This window comes from Phascolarctos cinereus, unplaced genomic scaffold (assembly GCF_003287225.1).
Source record: "Phascolarctos cinereus isolate Bilbo 61053 unplaced genomic scaffold, phaCin_HiC Scaffold_5;HRSCAF=322, whole genome shotgun sequence".
NCBI classification, from domain to species: domain Eukaryota; kingdom Metazoa; phylum Chordata; class Mammalia; order Diprotodontia; family Phascolarctidae; genus Phascolarctos; species Phascolarctos cinereus.
This window is the reverse complement of record NW_027555958.1, coordinates 465851922-465875833: the sequence shown is the minus strand read 5'-3', so window position 1 is coordinate 465875833 and position 23912 is coordinate 465851922. Positions and strand designations below refer to the sequence as shown.

At 43.8% G+C, this 23912-nt stretch overlaps 1 protein-coding gene across 1 annotated transcript in view; it reads right to left on the bottom strand.

Annotated features, from left to right (window-relative positions):
* Positions 1 to 11169, bottom strand: part of RAVER2 (ribonucleoprotein, PTB binding 2) — a 98959-nt gene extending 87790 nt beyond the window's left edge. Inside the window, 2 exon segments of the mRNA XM_078156689.1 lie at positions 10795 to 11045; positions 11048 to 11169. Coding sequence (XP_078012815.1) covers positions 10795 to 11045; positions 11048 to 11078 — 282 coding nt within the window. The 5' untranslated portion in view covers positions 11079 to 11169.
* Between the last annotated feature and the right edge of the window lie 12743 nt (positions 11170 to 23912).

The window sequence follows — 23912 nt, the reverse complement described above, 5'->3', positions numbered from 1 at the left end:
GTTGAATTTGTTTTTACTTTTCAAAAACTCAAGCCATCCACAGCAAAGGTTCACAATTTCACATACAATCCTCTCCTTCCATTCTATATGGCAGTGCTCATGTCTGTTGGTGATTGTCAAATACAGAATAATAACAACAACCACAACTGTGGCCTGTCCCTTCTCCGGCTTCATGGGATGGGCAGTGGCCACTGTTAGACTTCAGAGAAATTTTACATTTAATTTTCTATTAATAGGTTTTCTGCTACCCCACTGCCAGCAAACAGAATGCAAGTTCCTTGAGGGCAAGAACTGGTTTGTTTTGCTTTGTTTTTGTCCTTCTATTGACAGAGCCTGACAGACTGCAGGCGCTTAACAAATGCTCTTCCATTGCATTGAAAGCATCTTATCAAAAGTTTCTAAAAGCCCATTTCAATGCCAAGAAATTGTTTTCATGATATTTCTAAAACTCATTTCTACTCAAGATTTCCTCATGCAATGCAAATATAATGTACACTCTTACCTCATTCTTACTAATACCTGTTTATTTACTAACATAAATGGGCAGTACTTGGGGAAAAAAAGACATTCCATTTTTCTTACAGTGTTATAGAAGATGGACTTTGCTTTAGCCCCAGAAAGTTAGCCCTACTAAGGAAGAGAGGGATTTTGATCGGTGTCAGGAGAGGGAATGTTCCACAGTCAAATCTAGGATCTGTTCAGGAAAATGCAGACTAAGCTTTTCTCAAGGCTCCTCTCTCCTTCCTCTTAAGATACCTTGCATGTACAGTTACTTGGTGAGGTCCTGGGGACAAAGGCTGGTTTTGTCTTCCTTGGTATCCCCCAACACTTGGCACAGTCTGTCAGCAGACTAGCATTTACCAAGTGCTCACTAAGTGCCGGGTATTGGGCACCAGATACAGAGGAAGGCCCCTGAAGCCAATGCCAGGTACTGGGTAAATGCTCACTGACTAACAATCCCACATGGCAGACTAATGAGGTCAAAGAAATCCCCAGCACAAAGCACACAACCCAGAACAGGCACATTCCCTGAAGCAAAGGGCTCATATTCAAAGAGGGAATCTGTGTTTTCAACGTTGTCTTCTAACGACTCTCGTGGCTATCAGACTCGGTTGACCTGTCGGCTACTGATGTTGAACTCTCCCCTCCCCCTTCTGCTTCAGTTTGTGTTCCAAGAGATGGAAGGCGGTAGGAAGGAGAGATAGGTTAGGGAATGAAGGTGATGGAAAGACATAGCATTAATTTTTTTAAAAAATAACTTCCTTAATTACTCTTTCAATGGTCTCATTTACTACAGTCGACAAAGTGAAGTGTAGAACTTACCATTTAGATACACTTTAGAATCCAAAGGCAGAATGGCATAATGGATAATGCAGGAAACTTGGAGTCAGAAAGCCCTGGTTTCAAATCCTGCTCTCCCAACACCCCCCCTCCCCCAGCTCAGACACTTACTGGCTGTGTGACCCTCTACAAATCTTGTAACTTGGCTGACCCTCAGTTTTCTCTTCTGTAAAATGGAAATAATAATAGCACCAGACTCACAGGGTTGTTGTGAGAATCAAATGAGATAATGTATGCAAAGTGATTTACAATCCTTAAAGCACCATATGAATGTTACCTACTCTTGTCAGTAAAAGCTGCTTAAACAGCCACCATTGCCAGCCAGTTCTGGCTCCGTAAACAAAGTGCAGGATGTAGGGTATGGATTTTTTCTCCTCTGCAATCTGTTACTTTGTAAATAGAATAACAATTTGTCTTTCATAATACAAATTACATACCTTGATCCTTAGAAAAATTATGTTTTGTTTCATTTGAAGCTCAATCCATGAAAACTCTGATGCTATCTAATGCTTCCAATGTAACACACAGCATTGTCAAGATCCCAAGTCAGCCATTTAAGATCAGAAATGACGAGTTACCCGTAACAGCCCTTGTAAAGCCAGAGAGCAAAGACAGACCCATGGAGAGGGATGTCCAGTCACTGAACCAATCAATCAACAGGTATTTTTGAAGCATCTGCCCTGGGCTGAGCGCTCACAAGGCTACGATCTGGAGATATAAATACAACGAAAGAAATACTCCCCACTGGCAAAGCCCAAACATTCTAAGGGAGGAGATGACAAGGTCATATAAATAAAGGGAGCATGAATATCAAGTGAGGAAACGCAAATACATTCAAAGTAGTGAAGGACAAGGTAGCCTGGGAGTAAGGGAGGTAGGGAGCCGGGTTCTGGAGCTCTTCATTTGTTAGGTCAGGTCTGCTCTAGTAGGGGTTCCTTTCAGGGAGGGTTTCCGCTACACAGTTGCTAAGGTACCTTCCAATTCACAAGTTTTGGGATTCAAAAGTTCACAATATTTGCCATCTTAATATCCATCAATTTCGGGCAGCTAGGTGGCGAAGTGGATAGCACACCAGCCTTGGAGTCAGGAGGATCTCTGTTCATATCTGGCCTCAGACACTTGACACCTACTAGCTGTGTGAACCTTGGCAAGTCACTTAACCCTGATTGCCTTGCTAAATATACATACATACATATATATACATATATATATATATATACAATACATATATATATATATTATATATTATAATATTATCTATTATATACACACATGTGTATATACAGATATGTATATACACATGTGTGCATATATACATATACATATAAATACACACATCAATTTACAGAAGATCTTTAGGATGAAACTGATAACATTTGGAATTTCTTGTGAAGAATGGTCTGAATACTTCACCAGCCTCTCCAAAGACAAATTCTAATCCCAGTTTCCCCGGGTTTATCTCATTACTTTTTCCAAGCAATGTTATTAGATGCATGTTTCTTCTATACAAAGAGAGAAGAAAAATTTAAACACACACACACACACACACACACACACACACACACACACACAATACTTGGGACAAGAGTATATGAAAATCTGCATCACACGAACTAAATGATATCAAAGGGTTTTTTTTAAATCAACCTATGATAACAGTAACAATATCATTTACGTAATGCTTTAAGTTTGCAAAGAGCTTTACAAATATTATCTCATTTGATCCTCACAACAACCCCAAGAAGAAGGCGCTATTATGAGCCTCATCGTGCAGAAGAGGAACCTGGGCAGATAGAGGTTGCATGACTTTCTGTGTCACACAGCTAGTAAGAGTTTGTGGGTGGATTTAAACTCAGGTCTCCCTGACTCCAATTTCACACTTTAGCCACCTCACTGCCTCCTCTGGCATCCAGCGATCTTTTCCACAGAGTTCTCTCAAATGTCCCCAATCAGTTCACAAGCAAGTCAAGACATCTCCTTTGTGATGTTACTGGTCTTCTTTGAGAACGAAAGATCAATGCCCACCATGACAACCACCACCATCACCACAACCACCACCACCATCATCACCACCACCACCACCATCACCATGACCACCACCACCACCACTATCGTCGCCACCATCACCATGACCACCAGCATTACCACCACCATCATCACCACCATCACCATGACCACTGCCATCACCACTATCATCACCATCATCACCATGACCACCACCATCATCACCACCACCACCACCATCACCATGACCACCACCACCACCACTATCATTGCCACCATCACCATGACCACTATCACCACTATCATCACCACCATTACCATGATCACTACCTGACCACCATGACCACCACCATCACCACCACCACCATCACCATCACCACCATCACTACCATCACCACCACCACCAACCTCTAATTGCCTAAACCAGCAGTTTCCTACATGCCAAATGTAATGAGTTTCTTCTCAGTGCTTCTCTTTATTCCCCTGTAGCATTTGTCACTGCCGGCCACCATCTCTGCTTTCCTCTTGTAGACTCACTCCTCTCTCCTGGCTCTCCTCCTACCTGCCTTCTCAATCCTAAATCTCCTAGATGATTCCATGTCACATCCATGTCACACCCACTAACTGTGGGCATCCCCCAAGGCTCTGTCCTGGTCCTCTTCTCTTTTTTCTCTACAGTGTAGTCTACACATGCTCTCCACAACCTCATCAGCTCTCATGGGTTCAATTATCATCCAATGTAGATGATTCCCAGATTTATAAATCCAATTGTAGTTTCTCTCCTGAGCTCCAATCCTATCTATCCACCTGCTAATTAGACATTTTAAAGCATAGGTCCCACTGTAGGCATCTCAAACTCGTTATTTTCCTGTCTTTCCCTTCTCCAATCCTCCCCTCTTGCCAAGTTCTCAGTTACTGTCCACAGCACCATCCTTCCAAGCTCCAGACTGTATCTCCACTGGCCTGGCCTCACATGACCCATCTACCGAGATGTTCCACTGGGACCGCTGAGGCATAACGTCACCTTCTTGAGGCCATCACTGCTGGGTTTTGTCTTTGCTTCTCCAGTGCCTTCTATAGGGGAATGGTGGCAGGCAGACCTATGATGTCATTGAGGCGGTCAGTCAATAAACATTTATTAAGCGCCTACTACATACCAGGCACTGCACTAAGCACTGGGGACACAAAAAAGAGGCAAAAGAACTCGTCCTTTCCCCCCTTAAATCGACTCTTCTTCCAGAGTTCCCAAGCAGCTCCTGCGACCCGAGTTCAAATCCTGCTTCTGACAGTTACTGCCTGTGTGACCTTAGCAAGTCATGTGACTTCCCCGAGCCTCAGTTTCCTCGTCTGTACAATGAAGGAATTGGACTCTCCATTTAAAGTCCTTTTGGTCCTCTTTGAGAACAAAGGAAAACAACCGACTGACCAGCCACGGACCAGGCACTGTGCTGAAGGCTAGTGAAGTGGAACCATCCCTCCCCTTAGGGAGCTTACATTCTAAAGGTGGAGAGCACCAGGGATTTGGAGCATCCTTCCAGCTCTAGGTCCGGGATGCTATGACATATCTGCAGGAACGACTCTCCACATGGCTCATACTCCAGTGTCAGGGGATCTGTCACTGTCCCCAAGCAACAGCATTAACTCTCCGGTCCTTGTGCCTTTGATATTCCCTAAGCCCCCCTCGGAATTTGGAGGCTCATAGATCTGGTGCTCAGAGGGGTTTGAGAGGCCATCGAGACCAAGCCCCTCATTTATAGATGGGGAAACTGAGGCCCACAGAGTGAAGGGACTTGCCCAAGGTCATCCAGTAAGTGACAGAACAATTATTCAAAGTCCAATTCAAATGCCCCTCCCTTAAAGAAGCCTTCCCAGATACCTCCCCCACCTCCCACAACACTGTGCTTGTGCCCTAGCTTATGCACTTATTAGATATTATTCTGCATGTGTATTGTCTCCCCCTATTAGAATGTAAGCTCCCTGAAGGTCGGGGACTTTTATCTCGGTATTCCTCATGTCTACAGTGCCTGCCACAAATCAAATGCTTAATAAAAGCTTTTTCTTTCTTTCATTCATTCATTCAGTCACACTTTATTATTCTACCTAATTAGTTGGGTAAGTATCACAGCCCTTTACTGGCCAACCAGCTCCAAGAGGACAACACTGAGTCAGCCCTAAACTCTGTGGCTCACCGAGTCCTCCCCAAACGCCCTGAACACTTTAGGTTATGAAGTGAACCTTGGCTTAATTAAATCATCCAAACCTCCAGTTGTTTCCTCATCTGTAAAGCAGAGATAATGATAATTGTCCTGCCTAATTCACTGGCTTGTTGTCAGGAAAGTGATCTGGAAGTCATTATGTAAAATGAATTATGCTGCTTATTACTGCTATCTCAGAGATCAGAAAAAGACACAAAACAAGAAAGACCCAAAGACAGAAGATAATTAAGTGCTAAATTAGGGGTTACCCTCTTAATGCTACAGGGGTTCACGGGATACAGGGCTCTACCAGCCCCGGGGAAGAAGTTAAAAAACAGAGATCGCTCCACTGAGAACACAGTGTAAATAGTCTTAAACTTTCCATTTCCAGGGGCGAGGCTGGACAGATCCTTAAAGCCTTTCTTCACAGATAAAACATATTAACTGTTCTAATTAATACTGAAAGCAAGGAAGATTGTAGGAGAAATTCTTTTCTCCTACAGACACAATTAGGCAGTTTTCAAGTAGCTTTGAGGACTGTTAAAGCCACTGTTTACGTGTGATCATTCTATTTCCATGGTACAGGGAGCTCCCTAGCTTGGGCATTCACACTAGGATGCCCTAGAGCCAAACGCTGCCTGCCATGTTGCCCAGTGTGGATACAAGTGCAGAGCCAGGGCTGGCATTCGTCAGTACACAATCTAACCAACTCTCTTTCTCAGATAAACATGGGATCTTAGAACCAAAGGAAAAATGCAATGGTGAAATGCTAATTAGGAATCCTTCCGTGTGAATTCACTGAGCACTTATCTATTCATTATAACAGATTCCCCAAGGGCCTTCACTAAGGCAACACTGTCAGATACCTCGGAATGACTGGTGCCTTAAAGAAATAAACCTGCTTTCTTTAAAAAATCCCTCAAACTGACCTCCTTCCCTTCTCAATGAGGTTTTACTGTATAATTGAAATACTAAGCAGCTTAAAGGCCTTGGGTTTTTTTAAAGATATTTGGCAAGAAATGTTATTATTTTTTTTAACAAGAGACAAGTAGTGTAGGTAGCCACAGATTTGCTAGACTTTATCAATAATAATATCACTTCCAAAACTATCAATAAAATTATTTTAAAAACAGAATATGCCCAGAGCACTTTGCTTTACAGTATGCTGTCTCATCCCATCCTCACAACAACAGGTGTTATTATCATCCAGAGGAGCAAATGGAGACTTGAGAGAGATTAATGGCTTGCCCAGGGTCACACAGCTAGCAAATGTCTAGAGAAGAATTGAGCTCGGGTCTTCCTAACACCAAGGACAGCACTCTAGGGACTGGGAAACCTTGCTGTCTTTCAAAAACCACTGGAGGATAATAACTAAAGAGGAAAGGTGGAAGGATTATTAAGGTTTTGTCCAAAAAGCTGTCTTTGCATGTGATGCCCATTTCTATGGGCTTACACTGGGGGGCTGGGACTATGGCTTCCCAGTAACAGGCTGCTTTCCTTGGGGTCTTGTGGTCTGAACACTCACTCTAGAGGAAAAGGATTTTGTTTTGTTTCCTTTCCTTTTTTTAAAGCCTGAAGAGACACTCCCCATTAGCTGTGTCCTGCCTGGTGGCCAGAAACTACAAACCCAGACCTTTTCCCTGATTCTGGTTAGGGGAGAAGCAGTTAAGTGTGCAGAATGAGGATGGATGTGGATGTCACCAGCGCAAACCCATTCCCACACCTGGGGGAGAAAGCCTCCCCACAAGCTCACACTTATTATTGGAGTATCTCTTTCCTATTTTAAAGGCAGCCAGCACAGCAGGCTCAGCGCCAGCTAATGACTAATATGGTTAATCTGAAATTAACACCCTCATAATCTCTAACCCTCCTGGGAATCACAGTGGGGACCAATCAGAGGATCAGAGGAGCCCTGATCTAGAGGAGGAAGGCACCTAAGAAGCTGTCCAGTGCAAACTCCTCATTTCATAGATGGGAAACCCCAGTTTCCCACAGGCAGTGTCAGAGGTTGGATTTAAACCTGGTCCTGTGAGTTCTGAACATTGTGTCACTTACTGCATGTGTGATCATCTTCTCTCTCAGATTTCTCATCTGTAACATGGAGATAATAATAGCACCTACCTCCCAAGGTTGTTGTAAGGATCCAATGTGATAATACTGTAAAGTGCTTCACAAACCTTAACGCATCACGGAAATTCTAGTCATCATCGTCATCATCATCATCATCATCAATTACCCCACCCCTCCCAACTTCTATCAAAGAGCAAAGTCACAGGCTCCCACCCTTGTGACAAGGAGGTGGAGGTTAGAAGCCCACCTCCCTTCACTTCCAGCCTCTCGACTTGTCTGGGAGCCCTTCCACCAGAAAGACCACCCCTCCCAATGGCCTCAGATGTGTGACTCTCACCAAACACCAGCCTTGTTCCCAGACCTCCAATAGAACCAACAGAATCCAGAGCTGCCGCGTCAAGGAACTGGCAAGGACCCCAGAGGGAGAGCACTATTGTGGAAAGAATTCTACACTGCAGTCATGAAAGGCCCAGTGTGAACCTAGCTCTGATACAGCTTCTGCGACTTTGGATGAGTCCCTTAACCTCACTGAGTTCCCCTCATCTGTAAAATGGGTATATATAATACTGATACGACCAATGTCACAGAGATGTTGTGAGCCATGTGCATGGCAAACCTTGAAGCACTAGAGAAAATGTGAATTTGTAGCATTAACCAATCCACCCCTAAAGAAGAATCTTTCCTATGATACAATGCCCAGCACACAGGAGTAACTTAATAAATGCTTACAGACTTGACAACATCCCCAACATGGGGTGGGCCAACTTCTTTTGCTTATAGATCTCCTATCAGTGGCCCACCCCATTCCATCCCATCTCAACACATTCCTTCCCATCTCATCTAATCCCATCCCAACCCCATCCCAACCCCATTCCAGCTCATTTTGGGAGCTCTCATTTGTTAGGATTTTCTTTTCCCCCATATCAAGCTGAAATCTTCCCCTCTAACAACTTCCCCCTCCTCCTAGGTCCATCCCTTGGAGAACAAGTTTCATCTCTGTTCTGCAAGAGAGACTTTCAGCCAGGCCACACTGCTTAACTGTCTACTCTTTGCCCACGCAGCCCCGTCTTCTCTTTACCAATCTAAATATCCTCAATTCCTTCAGCTGTTAGTGATGGAGGGTTCAGTACCTGCACAGGGGTCTAAGTCAATGATTAGGAAGTGTTTCCTTATATTCCCATCTCACTCATTTGCTCCTAGTCCTAATCTTTCTTCTGATCCAGTCCAACACAATGAGCATTTAAGTGCTTACTATGTACCCACCACCGTGCAAGTCAGCTGGGACAAGAAAAGAGTCCAGTGTCCAGCGCCTGGTGCTGGTAAAAGGAAATCCAAAGGAAGGAAATTCTGCATACTGATATAGGTTGAGGGACTTGCCCAGAGCTGTAGCCAGGTCTCCCTGGTTTGGGGGTTGCCTCCTTAGTTGCTCAAAGACAAAAACCAAACAATCTCAGCCTTCAAAAAGTATATTACATTGGGCCTGGGATGGGAGGGGAGGATAAATTACGGAAAGCTGACTGATGGGTACACGACCATCTGGGGACTGAGGTAACATCTAGGACACAGGACAAGGAAAGGCTTCTTAGAAAAGGCTTGGAGGAGGCTGGGTTCTAGAAGGTGGGGGTGAAGAGGGCAAGCATGCCAGGCATGATGGAGGCAGTCTGCAAAGGGAAGGGGGGCAGGTTTGGGGGCCAACAAAGCTGGAAAGGTAAGTTGGAGCCAGGCTGTGAAAGGCCCTAAATGCCAAGTGTGACCTTGGACAAGTCAGTAACCTCTTGGGGACCTCAGCTTCCTAATCTGTGAACTGAAGAAGCTGGGCTATATAGCCTCTGAAGCTGCTAGAACACTGACCTTGGAGAGAGGAAGACCGGGGTTCAAATCCAACCTCAGACATTTACATTTACTCAGCAGCTACCTGGTCAAGTCACTTACCCACTGTCTGCTTCAGTTTCCTCTACTGCAAGATGGAGATGATAATAACACCACCTACCTTGAAGGGCTATTGTGAGAATCAAATGAGATACCATTTGGCAAGGGCTTAGCACAGTGCCTGGCACTTCATAGTTGTTTAACAAATATTTATTCCCTCCCATTCACCTTTCTCCTTCCAGCTATATATCTATAACTCTGAAATTGTTTTCTTTGTCTCCAGAGGACAGGCCCAGAAACAAGAGGTAAAAATTATAAAGGCTTCATGTCTGGAACAAATTTCCTAGCAATAGTAAGTTTCCAGACCAAGGGAGTGGCTACCTGGGCTTTACAAACATCAGCCTGGAAGCTGCGTGCCAGGTGACCTAGAGAGTGTGAGCCCAGAATGGTCCTTAGACTGGAGGAGGTCAGTCAGAGCAGGAAGAGAGCTTTCACCACAGACTGGTAATGCAGTGCTGTCTGACTAATGCACTATTTTAGAACAGCTCTGGAAGGGACCTGGAGGTCCCTGGAAGGAAACCAAGAGCCCTGAACTACACTCCAGTTTCAACCCCAACTTTGTCATTTGTTTACTAAATGAGTGACCTTGGTCAAGTCCCTTCTCCTCTCCTACAAACGGGACCAGCTGACCTGGAGGCTCTCTCCAGCTCTCGAGATTTTCGCCTATGGATTCTAGGGCACAACGCAAGGACACTACTGTCCTGCCAGCCTGAATCTTCTCTCCTGACCCCAGGCTATGTACCCAAGTGGTAGGGGTCATTAAGTCATTAGAAATAATTTCAGTCCAAGTCCCCCCCCCCCTCATTTTACAGATGAGGTAACTGAGGCTCCGAAGTGGAAGTGATGGTCCAAGTTCACGAGAGACTCACGGAACAGCGAGGCCAGCTAGTCAGGACGCTCACATTTCACAGACGAGGAAACTGAGGCTGGGGGTGGGGGCGGGGCTGAGGGGGGGGCCGGGGAGCGCCTTGTCCGAGTTCATGGAATCATAGAACTTGACGCAACGGACAGCGGAGGCCATCTAGTAAGATCCTCTCATCATACAAATAAGGAAACTGAGGCTCCGAGGGGGAAGTGATCGCCCAAGTTCATGGCATCGGAGATCTAAGCACTCAAGGGACCTCGGACACCCCCCAGTCCGACCCTTTCATTTCACAGAGGAGCAAGCTGAGGCTCGGCGGGGCTGGGGGCGCCGAGGCCACGCGCTCGGAGCCCGCCGTCGGGCAGCCGTGCGGGGCGGCTCGCGGGGGCTCACCTGGCTGTGCGTGTCGGGCGGCAGGTTCCGCAGCAGCACCTTCCTGCGGTTGCTCAGCTCGCGCCGCGTCCTCTGAAGCCTCCGCGCCACCTCGCCGGCCTCCAGGGGCTCCGGGGGCTCCGGGGGCTCCCGGGGCTCGGGCTGCGCGGGCGCCTCGGCCGGCGGGGGAGCCCGGGGCGGGGGCTGCGGGGCCGCCGCGGGGACCGGCCCCGGCTCCTCGGGCTCCGCCGCCGGCTCCTCGGCTCCGCCGCCGCCGCCTCGCGCTCCGGCCCGGCCGCCGCCATGTTCCCGAGGCTCCCGATCGCCCCTGTCCCTCTCGGCTGCGGCCGAGCCCGAGAGCTCGAGGGCCGGGGAGGCCCGGCGGGGCTGCGGGGGCAGGAGCGGGGCCGAGCCCAGGAGGCCGGAGCCCAGCGCAACGGAAGGGAAGGGAAGGGAAGAAAGGCGGCGGCGGGGCGGAGGCGGTGCCGCGGGCAGGCGTGGGCGGGGGGAAGGGGAGGAGAAGGGGAGAGCCCGCCCGCCCCGCCCCGCCCCGCCCCGCCCCCGCCTCCTCCCTGGCCCGCCGGGCCCGGTCCCCCGCACCCCCCACCCCACCCACCCTGGAGGCGCAGGGACCCGACTGCGCTGTGTGAGCGCCCCGGGACGGCTCAGCCTCACACCTGTGCTAGATGCCTTCGGGGAGGGGAGGGACCTGGCCCTGCTTCTGCCCGTGCCTTCTCCTCTGCCCCTCTGCCCCTGCCCCTGCCCCTCTGCCCCTATCTCTGCCTCTGCTGTGCCTCGCCCTCGCCCGGGGACGTAGGATGTCGGAGCGAGGGACTTACCTGGGAACCGAGATAATCAGAGCGGAAGGGCAGCTTAGTACCCAGAATGTCAGAGGAATAAGCGACCTGAGGCTGTGCAGTGTCAGAGTGGGAAGGGTCCTTGGGGTACAGGCTGTCAGGGATGGGAGAGAGACCCTAGAAATTAGGAAGTTAGAGCTCAGAAGGGCCTTACAACTGTTGGCATCGGAAGACATCTTAGAAGTCGACAAGTCAAGGAAGCTCCTACTATGTGCCAGGCCCCGTGCTAAGTACATGCAGAATGAAAGTCTCTGCCCTCACGGAGCTTACGTCCTAATGGGGAAAGACGACTTATAAAAGGGAGGTGTAGAGAGGTTGAGGAGGGGGGGAAGTGGAGGAGGCATGATGGAGAAAATGCAGAAAGGGATGAAAACTATGTCTGGCCTGGGCGCTTTCCTTAAAATCAATCAAACGTTTATTAAGTACCTACTTTGTGCCGGACACTGTGCTAAGAACTGGGGATTCAAAGAGACAGTCTCTGCCCTCGAGGAGCTTACACTCGGGGGGGGGGGGACAACATGCAAGCAAATATATTCAAAGCAAGTTATATATAGGAGAAATAGGAAATGATTAACAGAAGGAAGGCACTAGAATTAGAAGAGGTCGAGAAAGACTTTCTGCAGAAGGGAAGATTTTAGTTGGGACTTAAAGGAAGCCGGGGAAGTCGGTAATGAGAGGGGAGGACGAAGAGCATTGTAAACGTGAAAACAATCCCAAGAAAATGCCCAGAGCCAGAGATGGAGTGTCTTATTCTAGATGGAGAGGGTCTTGTTTGTGGAGCAGCCAGGAAGTCAGTGTCACTGGTTCTGGATGGAACCCACCAATCAGAAGCCGGGGAGTGCAGGGGCAAAGTGTACGTAGAGTATCGGAGTTGGGAGGCACCTTTCAACACAAAATGTCCCTTCTACGTGAAGCCTTTCCTGCTTCTTCCTAACTTCAAATGCCTTCCTTTCAATAAGTACCTTATTTTCCTTACACACACGTATACATGTACATATAGACAAATAGATAATCTCTTTCATTAAAATATAAGGTCTTTGAGGTCAGCAAATGTTTATTTTTTAACTTTCTATCCTAAGCTCCTGGTACACGCCTGCTTGACTGAGTAGAAGGGATTTTAGAGCAGAGTCTTAGACAGTGGAATTTCAGAACCAAAATTGATCTTAGAATACAAAAGGTCAGAGCAGGAAGGAACCTTAGAACACAGAGTCTGACAGTGGTATCAAGATGAGGAAAGTACCTAACATCTTAGCGCCTTAACATCTTTGTCTGGGAAAAAGGAGCAAATAATTCCTGTACTACCAACCTCACAGGTTTGTTTTGAAGGGAAATACATTTTGCAAACCGTAATGCTTTCTTCCAGCCAAACTAGAGAGCCAGCTGTTCCATTTTATACAACACTGGCCCGTGGCTGGAATGTTCTAAGGCTCTAATTTATCTCTAACACTAAGAATTCTTGTCCTCCATCTAGACTCAGCTCAGATGCCACCTCCTTCCTGAAGCCTTCCTTGATGACCTTCCTTTTCAATTTGCTGTCCTCCCATACATCAACTAGTTTAATAACTGTTTGTGGATACGTCCTTCTTCTCTCCTCTACCTTCCCCCTAGAGTAAAATGTAAATTCTCTTGATGGAGGATCCTTAGCACCAACTAAAGTATCTTACAAATAGTAGGCACTTAACAAATGTTGGGTTTAATTAAAGATCTGGTGGGTAGCTAGGTAGTACAGTGGATAAAGTGCCCACCCTGGAGTCAGGAAGACTCCTCTTCCTGAATTCAAATACTGCCTCAGGTACTTACTAGCTGTGTGGTCCTGGACAAGTCTCTTAACCTTGTTTGCCTTAGTTTCCTCATTTGTAAAAATGAGAAGGAAATGGCAAAACTACTCCAATATCTTTGCCAAGAAACCCCAGAGGGTATCACAGAGTTGGACACAACTGAATAGCAACAATAGAAAAAAAAAAGATCCACACTATTTCTCATTGTGCGTTTAATTGAATTTGCAGTCTAGAGCAGAGGTTCCATTTTTTTAAATCATACCTCCCTTTGGCAATCTGGTCAAACCTACCGATGTCTCAGAATAATATTTTCAAATGCATAAAATATTTAGGGTTACAAAGAAAATCAATTATATTAAAATTATTATCCATTTTAAAAAGTTCATAAACCCAGGTTAAGAACCTATGTACTAGAGCCCCTTCCCCATATTTTTCATAACCATTACTGTCTAGCCTCATCTTCCTCATACTTATGAAGTTGTTTTTTTAAACCAAGGTGTAAGATTTTTTCTTTTTTAACTATTATGCACATTTTTTGGACTATACCTTGCAAGCATTGCCAAAAACACCCCATAACTATCTGTTTAAGGTGTGTGTTGTTTTTTTAATGAGGTATCATATGTAATTGCAAACAAGCAAACAAACCTGAAGGCAAATTAAATGAATAACAATGGTCAGATAAATTGTGGTTTATTCATGTAATTGAATATAATAATGGAATTAAGACTAACAAGGCTAAGGAGCAAACACAGTCTCAAGAGGCCTTATGAAGTATGAAAAATGCACAAGTCAGGAAATAGAAGACACACAAGAAGACCATATGAGAGGGAAATGAATGAGAAGGAATGGGTGCAGCACGCTAATGGGGACTTTGGAGGTGCGACTGACAAATTATTCTGACACTTTGTGTTGGACTTAATTAAAATCCAGATAATTACTAAGCAAGTTTAGTTGGTTACAGCTCCTTTCATTGGTAAGAATAATAACAGCTGGCCATCTTCTGTCTCAATTCTTACCTAGCCCTTAGTCATTGAATGGATGATGCCTCAGACAAACTGAGATCTGGGAAAGACTTTACTTTCAAAGGCCAAGGTCACCTGTTGCATCCCGGATCATCACTAGTCATGTTGACTTTTGTCTTACCGTTGGACTCCGATGACCCCGGAGGAGGAAGTGAGGCTAATGACTGAAATCCGACTCAGGAGCGTGTCAAGGCATCACCCTGGTGACATGACCTTCAGGATATTATTGGGCCTCTTCTAGAGTGAAAGGCGAACAACCACAGTAGCTATCATTTAAAGAGCTTTTACAATGTTTACAGAGCACTTTCTACATGCCATCTCATTTGATACTTACCACAACCCTGTGAGATAGGCACTATTATTATCCCCATTTTACAGATGAGGAAACTAAGGCTGAGAGAGGTTAGTGGCCAGGGCCACACAGCTAGTGAGTGAGGCTGGATTTGAACTCAGGTCTTCCTGAATGTCTTGTAGCCTTCTCTCTATTGCAGCACCTAACCACCTCAAGCAACATGTCCTTTGCTTTTCTCTCTTGATAATATGATAAGGCTGCGGCAGCACTTATCCCCAAGGTGCTATACTCTCCATCAACTTCACATTTTCCATTACAAAGTCAGAAAAAGGTAAGAGAATGGTTACCAGAGGGGGTGGAAGGATTGTGACAGAACTAGGGGGCTCTGAGGGAAGTTCATGCTTCAAATTCCAGGCCCTTTGCTCTCAGAAGTTTGTTCATCCAAAAATGTGAAGAGCGGCTGAGTCCATCACAAGCAATTCTCCTGCCTCCCTTATTCTACTATGAGTGAGATGCGATTGTTTAATTTAGTTTGAATGGCTCTGAAATGACAAGAGGAATGAAAGGCTTACGATTACATCTACTATAAAGAAGGGCAGATAGATGTGGATACATCACCTAGCTTGATAACTGTTTGTGGCTATCCTTAGCACTAACTACAGCATCTTACAAACAGTAGGCATTTAACAGATGTTGAGTTTAATCAAAGATCTGGTGGGTAGCTAGGTGGCATAGTGGATGGCAAGACAGCCCTGGAACCAGGAAGACTCATCTTCCTGAGTTCAAATCTGGCGACAGACATTTATTAACTGTGTGACTCTGAGCAAGTCACTTAACCCTGTCTGACTCAGTTTCCTCATCTGTAAAATAAGCTGGAGAAGGAAATGGCAAACCACTCCAATATCTTTGCTAAGAAAACCCCCAATGGGGTCTTGAAGAGTTGCACATGACTGAACAATAATAACAAAGAAGAGATTTGCAAACAAATAATAATATAAATCACATCAATTCAAATTTATGTAGTAATTTCATGTTCACCAAGCAGGTTCTTCACAATGACCCTCTGAGGTAGGTCATACACTTCATTATTATTCCCATTTTTCAGATAAGGAAAAGGGATATAAAGTTAGTTGCCCAAAGTCATAGAGCTGAACAGCATTGAAGCCAATCTATGGACTCGAGCCTCTCCTAACTCCAAGATGATGAGAGTTACTTTTGTTTTTTGTTTTTCTCCCACCAAGTCCCATTGCCTATTATGAAGAGATATACAGAACTAATTTTTGTGATCATAGCATTTAGATTTGGACTAGCATGTTAGTGATCACCAAGTTCAAACCCCAGAATGAAGTAATGCAAGGTGACATAGACAATCATTTGAAGTCCTGATCACACAATCCATTGTGTTTTATTCAAACAGTGACAGACTCACATCCATGAGGTCAGCATTCCATCGAATCCTCCAAGAACAAATAAATCTTGTTCACCTGCCTTTCCTTATTGGGCTGTATATCAGGAGTAAGCCAAACTGGTCTTTTGCAACGTCTAAAGCTGTGCTGAACAAAATACAGTCCTGAAGTGAAAGGTGGGCCCTGACAAAGAGCGAAGGATAGAGAGCACAACGTTTGGAACAACATTTTAACTGAACCTCCAGGGGAAATTTACATTGGCTGACAATACGCATTCAAAGTAGACTCACTGAGGTCTGCCAAAAACATGCCACCAACCTTACAAGGGGCTGTATATCTATGCAAAAATGCTTCTACATCCAGGTCTCTAAATAGAAAGACTTGTAGTGCCTGTAATATAAAAACAAAAACAAAACAGCAAATGGTGCCTTATGAAAACCAGGGTAGCAATGTCAGATGGTATTGATGAGAGTGTGAAACTTGATGGTTAAGCCTCTACTTGGCAATGTGACCTTGAGCTTCCACTCCCCCTATTTTTCTACAATGGAAGTCCGCTATAGCAAAGGGATTTGCTTTTTTTGTTGAGTACACTGCAGTTTATACATTTACATGAGGATTGGCCCCATTAGGGAGGATATATGCACATTCTGATGATGGTACTGTTGATCAAAACAACTTTGGAAATCCTTCCCAATTGCCTTCAAAGTCTACAGCTCATCATCGTGAATATTCTCAGTGGTGGCAAATCTTTCTTATGTAAGAGTGGATTGGATTTCTTGGCAATAGTCCAAAGTCTGGTGAATAAGATGGATAATCAAGCTGGTTATTCCTTTTTGGGGAAGAAGAAGAAGAAGAAGAAGAAGAAGAAGAAGAAGAAGAAGAAAGAAGAAGAAGAAGAAGAAGAAGAAGAAGAAGAAGAAGAAGAAGAAGAAGGGTAACTATAAAGTAACTAAATTTGTGTTAATATGCAACCTTTAAACTGGTTCTGAAAACGATTTTCAAAAGAGAAGTTGCCCAAATATTCCGAGTAGTAACAGAATTATTGAAGTAGGTAATGTCTTTGAAATTCAATATGTTTTAGATGTATAAATTCAAGTCTAATGGATAAAACAACTGGTCTCCCTACTTTGTAATCACACCTGTATTAAAACTAGATGACCTCAAAGGACCCTTCTGATTCTGAGAGTCTGTGAAGATAGGAATGATAATTCATATCCTTTCAGAAGCCAAGGAATATATTAAAAAGTGGTTATGTTGAAAGACAAAGACTTATCATGTAGTAATCATATCAGGTGATCAATCAATTCATCAACACACATTTATTAAGCAATTCCTTTCTGATATTCCACTTCTCAGTGTTTTAAGAACTTCATCTCATTGTCAAAAGATGACAACATCAATAAGCACATGACAGATAATTGAAGTTAAAACATTATTAAATGAGGAGCATTAATTTTTCCATTCAATCTTCCTTGAGTTATTTTAGCATTTAAGAAAAGATATTACATTTTTGGAGGGAAATCTTGAATGCAAAAAAATTAAATAAATTAATAGTCAGAGAACTAGAAAACCATATAAGAGTATTTGTACCCCAAATCTTCATAAAATTTAGATCAATCAAATATATAGAGAGCAGATGCCTGGGGTGGGGTGGGGGTGGCTCTCTAGATGTATAGACATAGTTTGTAGGTTGCATGGATAGATATAATCTGAGATTCCATGTAGCCCATCCATCTCCAAGGTGACTGGATGCCTTTCTTCCTCTGTGGAGAGTAGAAGGGCTGCATTAGCGTCAATAGGCAACATCTCGAACTTCAAAGTCTGGGCAATCTTCCCTACATTCTCCAAGAGAGTTACCAGAATGAACTATCTATCTATCATCTATCTATCTATGTATCTAACTATCCATCCATCCATCTATCTATCTATCTATCTATCTATCTATCTATCTATCTATCTATCTATCTATCTATCTATCTTCTATGCTTAGTTTTCTATTCCTTATCCATGAAGTCTTAAGGTACTTTGTTCCACCATTTTTATTTTATTACCCAATATCCAATTGTTGTTTAGAATCAGATCAAAAATAATAATTCCCTTTGTTGTTGCCTCCATTTTTTTTAAAATATGAAATTATTATTATGTCAAGTCAATGATATTTAGCTCTTCTATAATCTAACTCAAACAGACATTTGCATAGTTGTTTCTCTTCTCTAAAGGACTTCTTATTCTAAATCTCCAAAGCTTCCCAGGTCATTTGGCCAGTCTTGGAAGGAGACAGTACCCTGTGCTCAGAATCTTCTTCAGAAACACCGATCCTCGGCAATGAAAGGGCCCTCAGTAGTCATGGTGTCCATGCTAAGACCTTCTATAATATCTCTAACAACTGGTCAGCCCGTCTCACTTTGTGAACATCTACAAACTCACCTTACCACATAGAAGCTCTTAACCTCCCACTACTACACTCAGATGCTCAAGTTGCTAAGCTCAGGCAACATTTCATCATCCCCTTCTTGAATCTGGCCCAGTCCTGAGAGCCCCCTGTCCATCATAATGAAGAGTATTCCCTGTTAGACTGTGAACTTCTTGAGGGTAGAGACTGTTTCTGCCTTTCTGTGTATCTCTAGGGTTTTTCAGCTGACCTACATTAAGTGGTAAGGCTACGTTTTGTAGTCAGTCTCTCTTACTTTGAATTCCACTTCCCTTTTTCTCTTAGCAGTATGTGTGATTCTTCATTATCTAATATTGGTCCCTTGCATATCACTGAAAAAAAGTAATAAAATTGAATTGAATTTACCTAAGTACAAATTTAGGGCTCATGTAACCTTTTTTTTACTTTTTTTTTTTGGCCCTTAATGCGTGGTAATCTTTATACTCTGCTTGAATTGATTTCATATCTCACAGCTCCCAGTGTCCTCTTAACCCAAACTTTCAACTGTGCCCTTAACCTCTACAATAATATACAGTACTTAGATGTGCTTAAAGGTTTTCAAAGAGCTTTTCATGACCATTTGATCCTCACAACAGCTCTGAGAGGTAGGTGCTCTTATTATCCCTATTTTGCAGATGGGAAAACTGAGGCTGAGAAGGGTTAAGCAATTTGCCCACAGCTAGTAAATAGCTGAGGCCAGATTTGAACTCACATCTTCCTGCCTTTCAAGTCCCAAACTCTTAAAGACTATGCCACCCCTATACAGATGTCAGATGATTCAGCATCTTCATGGTGACCAAAGTGATTTAGTGAGCTCGTTTAATTCCTCTCCATTCCCTAAAACTTCTTAGTATCTCTTCATGGGCAGCTACGTGCTGCAGTAGATGGAGCACTGGGCCCGGAGTCAGGAGGACTCGTCTTCTTGAGTTCAAATGCGGTCTCAGGCATGTCTCTGGACAAGTCACTTAACTCTATTTGCCTCAGTTTTCTCATTTGTAAAATGAGCCAGAGAAGGAAGCAAACTAGTCCAGTATCTCTGCCAAGAAAAACCCAAGTAGAGTCATGGAGAGTCAGACAGGACAGAAAAATGACTGAACAAAAACCTCTTCTCCTCCATTTCATAAAACCTCTTGGCATTACTTCGTGTTCCTCCTTCTTCGCCCCGCCTTAATCTTCCAACCCCGCTTCTGCGCGCTTGATTCTGTTCTCTCTTGTGGACTCCAAGACTAGATTGCAGAATGAAGCACACGTTGACAGACGTGACCAATGTGATGGTTTGTTTTACTTAACTATGTCTTGTTAGGGTGAAAGAAGTCATAAGGAAGTGATAACCATGTAAAAGAAAAGCCACCAATAAAATATTTTTAAAAGAAAAGGAAAGGAAAATCACCTGTAATCAAGATGTAACCTGGCTTTCTTGCTAGATTTTGGGAGAGCAAATTTAAAATACAGCAGAAAAAACATAAGTAAAAATCTATGACCCAAGATTCCATGGGAGAAGTAGACCCAAGAGGGAAAAGACACCCTCAAGAATGAAATTCTAAGATATGCAGAAACAGTTCTAATAAGGAAGGTGTAGGGAGAGCTGCCTAAAGAAGTAGGATGGAAGCACAAAGAACACTCCAGGTAGGGGATGGGAATAAGTTTTACATACAGCCTACTATGTGTCAAGCTCTGCAATAAATGCTTTTACAAATATTATTTCAGCTGAGTCTCACAACAGCCCTGTGAGGTAGGTTTTTTTAAATATTGTTATTGTTATTATTATTGTCTCCATTTGACATTTGAGGAAACTGAGGCAAACAGAAGTGACTTGCCAAGAGTCACACAGCTAGTAAGTGCCTGAGGCTGGATTTCCACTTAGGTTGTCCTGACTCCAGACCCAGTGCCCCTCTGTTCACTGAGCTATCAGCCACCTCTAGGTACAGAAGACAGAACAATGGTAGAGAGCTAGAACAAATATTAAAAATCAGCATGTTCCTGCAAGACCAGTAACAGGAGCTCCAAAACACATGACGACCACATGAAGGTCCAGCTTGGTTTGGCTTCATTTTGTCTTTGCTGGGATGAAGGGGCAGGTTGGAGGAGGTGCAGGACCACAGCACAGGAGAGAAGGTACAACAACAGAGAATGGGAGAATTAGCCAACTTTTCTTCTGCTTCTTTCACTTTTTCTTTTCAAGGAGAATGCCCTTTGAAGCAGGAAGAGGAAAATAAAAATGATTAATGTAGAGTTGAAAGCTATGATGAGTGATTAGATAGTAAGAAAGCACAAAGCTGCTTCTGACGAGTTCGAGTCACTGTCAGGACAAACTACATTCCAGGGCATGGAACAAACCACCAAAGCAATTGCTGAGCTGTTTTCTAGGCTCTGTCAAAGAGCATGGATGAGAAGTGAAAAGTGTCACAGAGGGGAGGAGGCCGATGATGGCAAGCCATGCAGTGACTCTTGTCTGTCACCCTTTGCTCCTAGAAGCTCTCTTCTCTCCAGGTTTCTGATGTAGCCTTTTCTTGGTTCTCCTCCTACCTACGTGACCACTCCTTCTCTGGCTCCTTCACTGGACCTTCATCCAGGTCACAGCTGTTGACCATGTGTGTCACCCAAGGCTTTGTCCTGGGCCCTCTTCTCTTTCCCTTCCATGTGATTTTTGTTTGGTGATCTCAGCAGTTCCCATGGATTCAATGATCATTTCTCTACAGATGATTCTCAGTCTATCTATCCAACCCTCACCTGTCTTCTGACCTCCAGCATTACATCGTCAGCTACTATTGGATATCTCATCCTAGGTCCCATAGATATCTTAAACTCATTGTGTCCCAAACTGAAATCATTATATTTTCCCTACAACCTTCTCATCTTCCTAACTTCCTTATGACTGGCAAGGGTACCACCATCTTTGCAGTCACTCAGGCTCAAAGCTCAGCAGTGTTATTGACTCTTCACTCTCTCACCCCCACCTCATATCCAATCTATTGGATATATTCTACCTTCAGAACTCTTCTTCCCTAACCTTCCTTCTGCCCTCTGACATCGCCACTACTCTGGTTCAAGCTCCTGTCCACTCATGCCTGGACTATTGCAGTACATTTCTGGTGAATCTCACTTTCTCAAGTCTTTCACCTGTCAAATTGATCTTCCCAAAGACCAAGTCTGACCACATCACCAGCCTCCCATTCAATAAACTGCACTGGCTCCCTGTTATCTCCAGGATCAAATATTTTAAAATCCTTAATAACCTGGCCCCTTCTCACCTCTCTGGTCTTCTTATACCTGTGTCCTCTTCATATACTCTGAGATCCAATGAGACTGGCCTCCTTGCTGTTCCTCTAAGAAGACACTCCATCTCCTGATGACATATTTTCATTGCCTTTCCTGGATACCTGGAAACATCTCCCTCTTCATCTCTGCTTCCTTCAAGGCTCAGCTAAAACCTTGATTTTGGAAAGAAGCCTTTCCCAGTCTCTGTTTATTCTACCTGCCTTTCTTCTGAGATTACCTCTAATTTATAGTGACATGTTACGTTGCTATTTTTCTTACTATGCTATTTCAATAAATGCCTTTGCTTTGAACTAATTGTGTCCTCTGTTTAACTAGAGAAAAGGTAAACCGATCAGTAGGGACTTGTGAGGCATGGTTTGGAATAGATGCTGACCCAAAGAGTTCCTTGAACTTAGGGTTCCTATTCTTGAGGTCTCTCTTAAGGTATCCAAGGTAGTAGAAATACTTAAACTATGTACCTGGCCAAATAAGGATAACACAAATGCCATTTTATGTTGTTATTATTATTGTTATTGGCCTAGCTCTTTACATATGCTTTTCCTTTAGAATAAAGACTACTATTTTACAGACTCATTCTAGTCATGAGTCCAACCCACTATGTCTTCTTGATTACTATAAGGTTGAGTTATTGAGTTATTTTGTACACACCTTCTGTTTCTTTATCTGTGAATACATTTGATCTTCTCTTACCCCTCCCCCCAATTTAAGCTCTTTGAAGGCGTGCATCGTCTTGCTTTTTTTTGTTTACGTAACCCGGCACCCATAGAGTTCCTGGCACATAGTAAATGTTTGGTGGTTGATTCATTGGTTGATTTATTACTGTCTTTCTTTTCAGATGACACTTCCTGTGAATTACTGGACCTTTTATTGATCTCCTTCCTGTAACAGTTATCTATGTTTATGTTTTGTTCCTCTTATAGATTGTAAGCTCCCTAAGAATGGAGAGCATGTCTTATCTAAGCTTCTTTTCTTACTTAGTGGTAAGAACAAAATGGCCTGAAACATTTTTTGAATGAACAAATTGCTATTGATTATAAAGGTTAACAAGTCTTAGGAGGTTCTCAGCTATGCCCTCCCTAGACACATATTCAACAAGACAGCACGCTCTTGTATTTTTCACATCAGGTCCAAAAATTATAGCCATATGTAAATCTTGTAGCCATATGTAAATCTTCCCCAACTCCCACTTATATTGGTGGGCTGGGTCTCTAAGAGGTTGGCATTAGTACTTTCTCATGGTTTTAGGAGTAACCTTGAGGATTTCCAGGGTTTCTGGTACTGTTTTTCATGAGCCCCAAATCATGTGCTTCTCCTCGATTATTATCCAAACCCAATTAGCTTTCAGAAAGGATATTTACTAATCAGGTATAGCAAGGAGAGTTATTATAGAAAAAAAATGGCCTCAACTAAGGGGCCTCTTCTCCTTTGCCCACATGTGATCCCTAGGGAGAGGATGCTCAAACATACAGGTTACTTGTTTAGGTAACCTATTTAGCAAAGGGTAACTCATGTATTCAAGTTACTAGAAGTCCTTTTCTTCCTTAAAGGAGTCTTTATAAAGTTCCCTTTAAATTCAGCTCTCTGTTGGCCTCTGATCATCAGTGCCCTTTTATGGCCCTGAATCTTCCCTTCTTCAATGCGTTGAGTTTGACCTTGGTGTTTCTCTCAGTTCCCAATGCCATCGCCACTTCTATGTTGGGTCCCTTACTGGCATGGGCAGATAATGGGACTTCTGCCCATGGAAACTCCAAGTCTTCCAAACTTTCAAAGTTCACAAGGTCATAACTTGACCAATTCTGTCTCTGAATATTTGACTGCCTTTTTTTCAAAAAACTCATTTGCCCTTTGTATGTATCTCTCTATTCTCAGACCTATGTTTTGTCTCTGATAAGTCTAGTCTCTTCAGTAATGTGACCAAAAGGAAGGGGGTAGGAGAAATAAGGAAGTGTTCTCTCCCCCAAAATGATTCCCTCTCTTCAGTTCCTGAATTAAGAATTTGAATTAGGATTTGTCTTCCACTTCCATTTGACTTCCACTCCTCCTAAATCAATCTATATCTATCTGTGTGTGTATA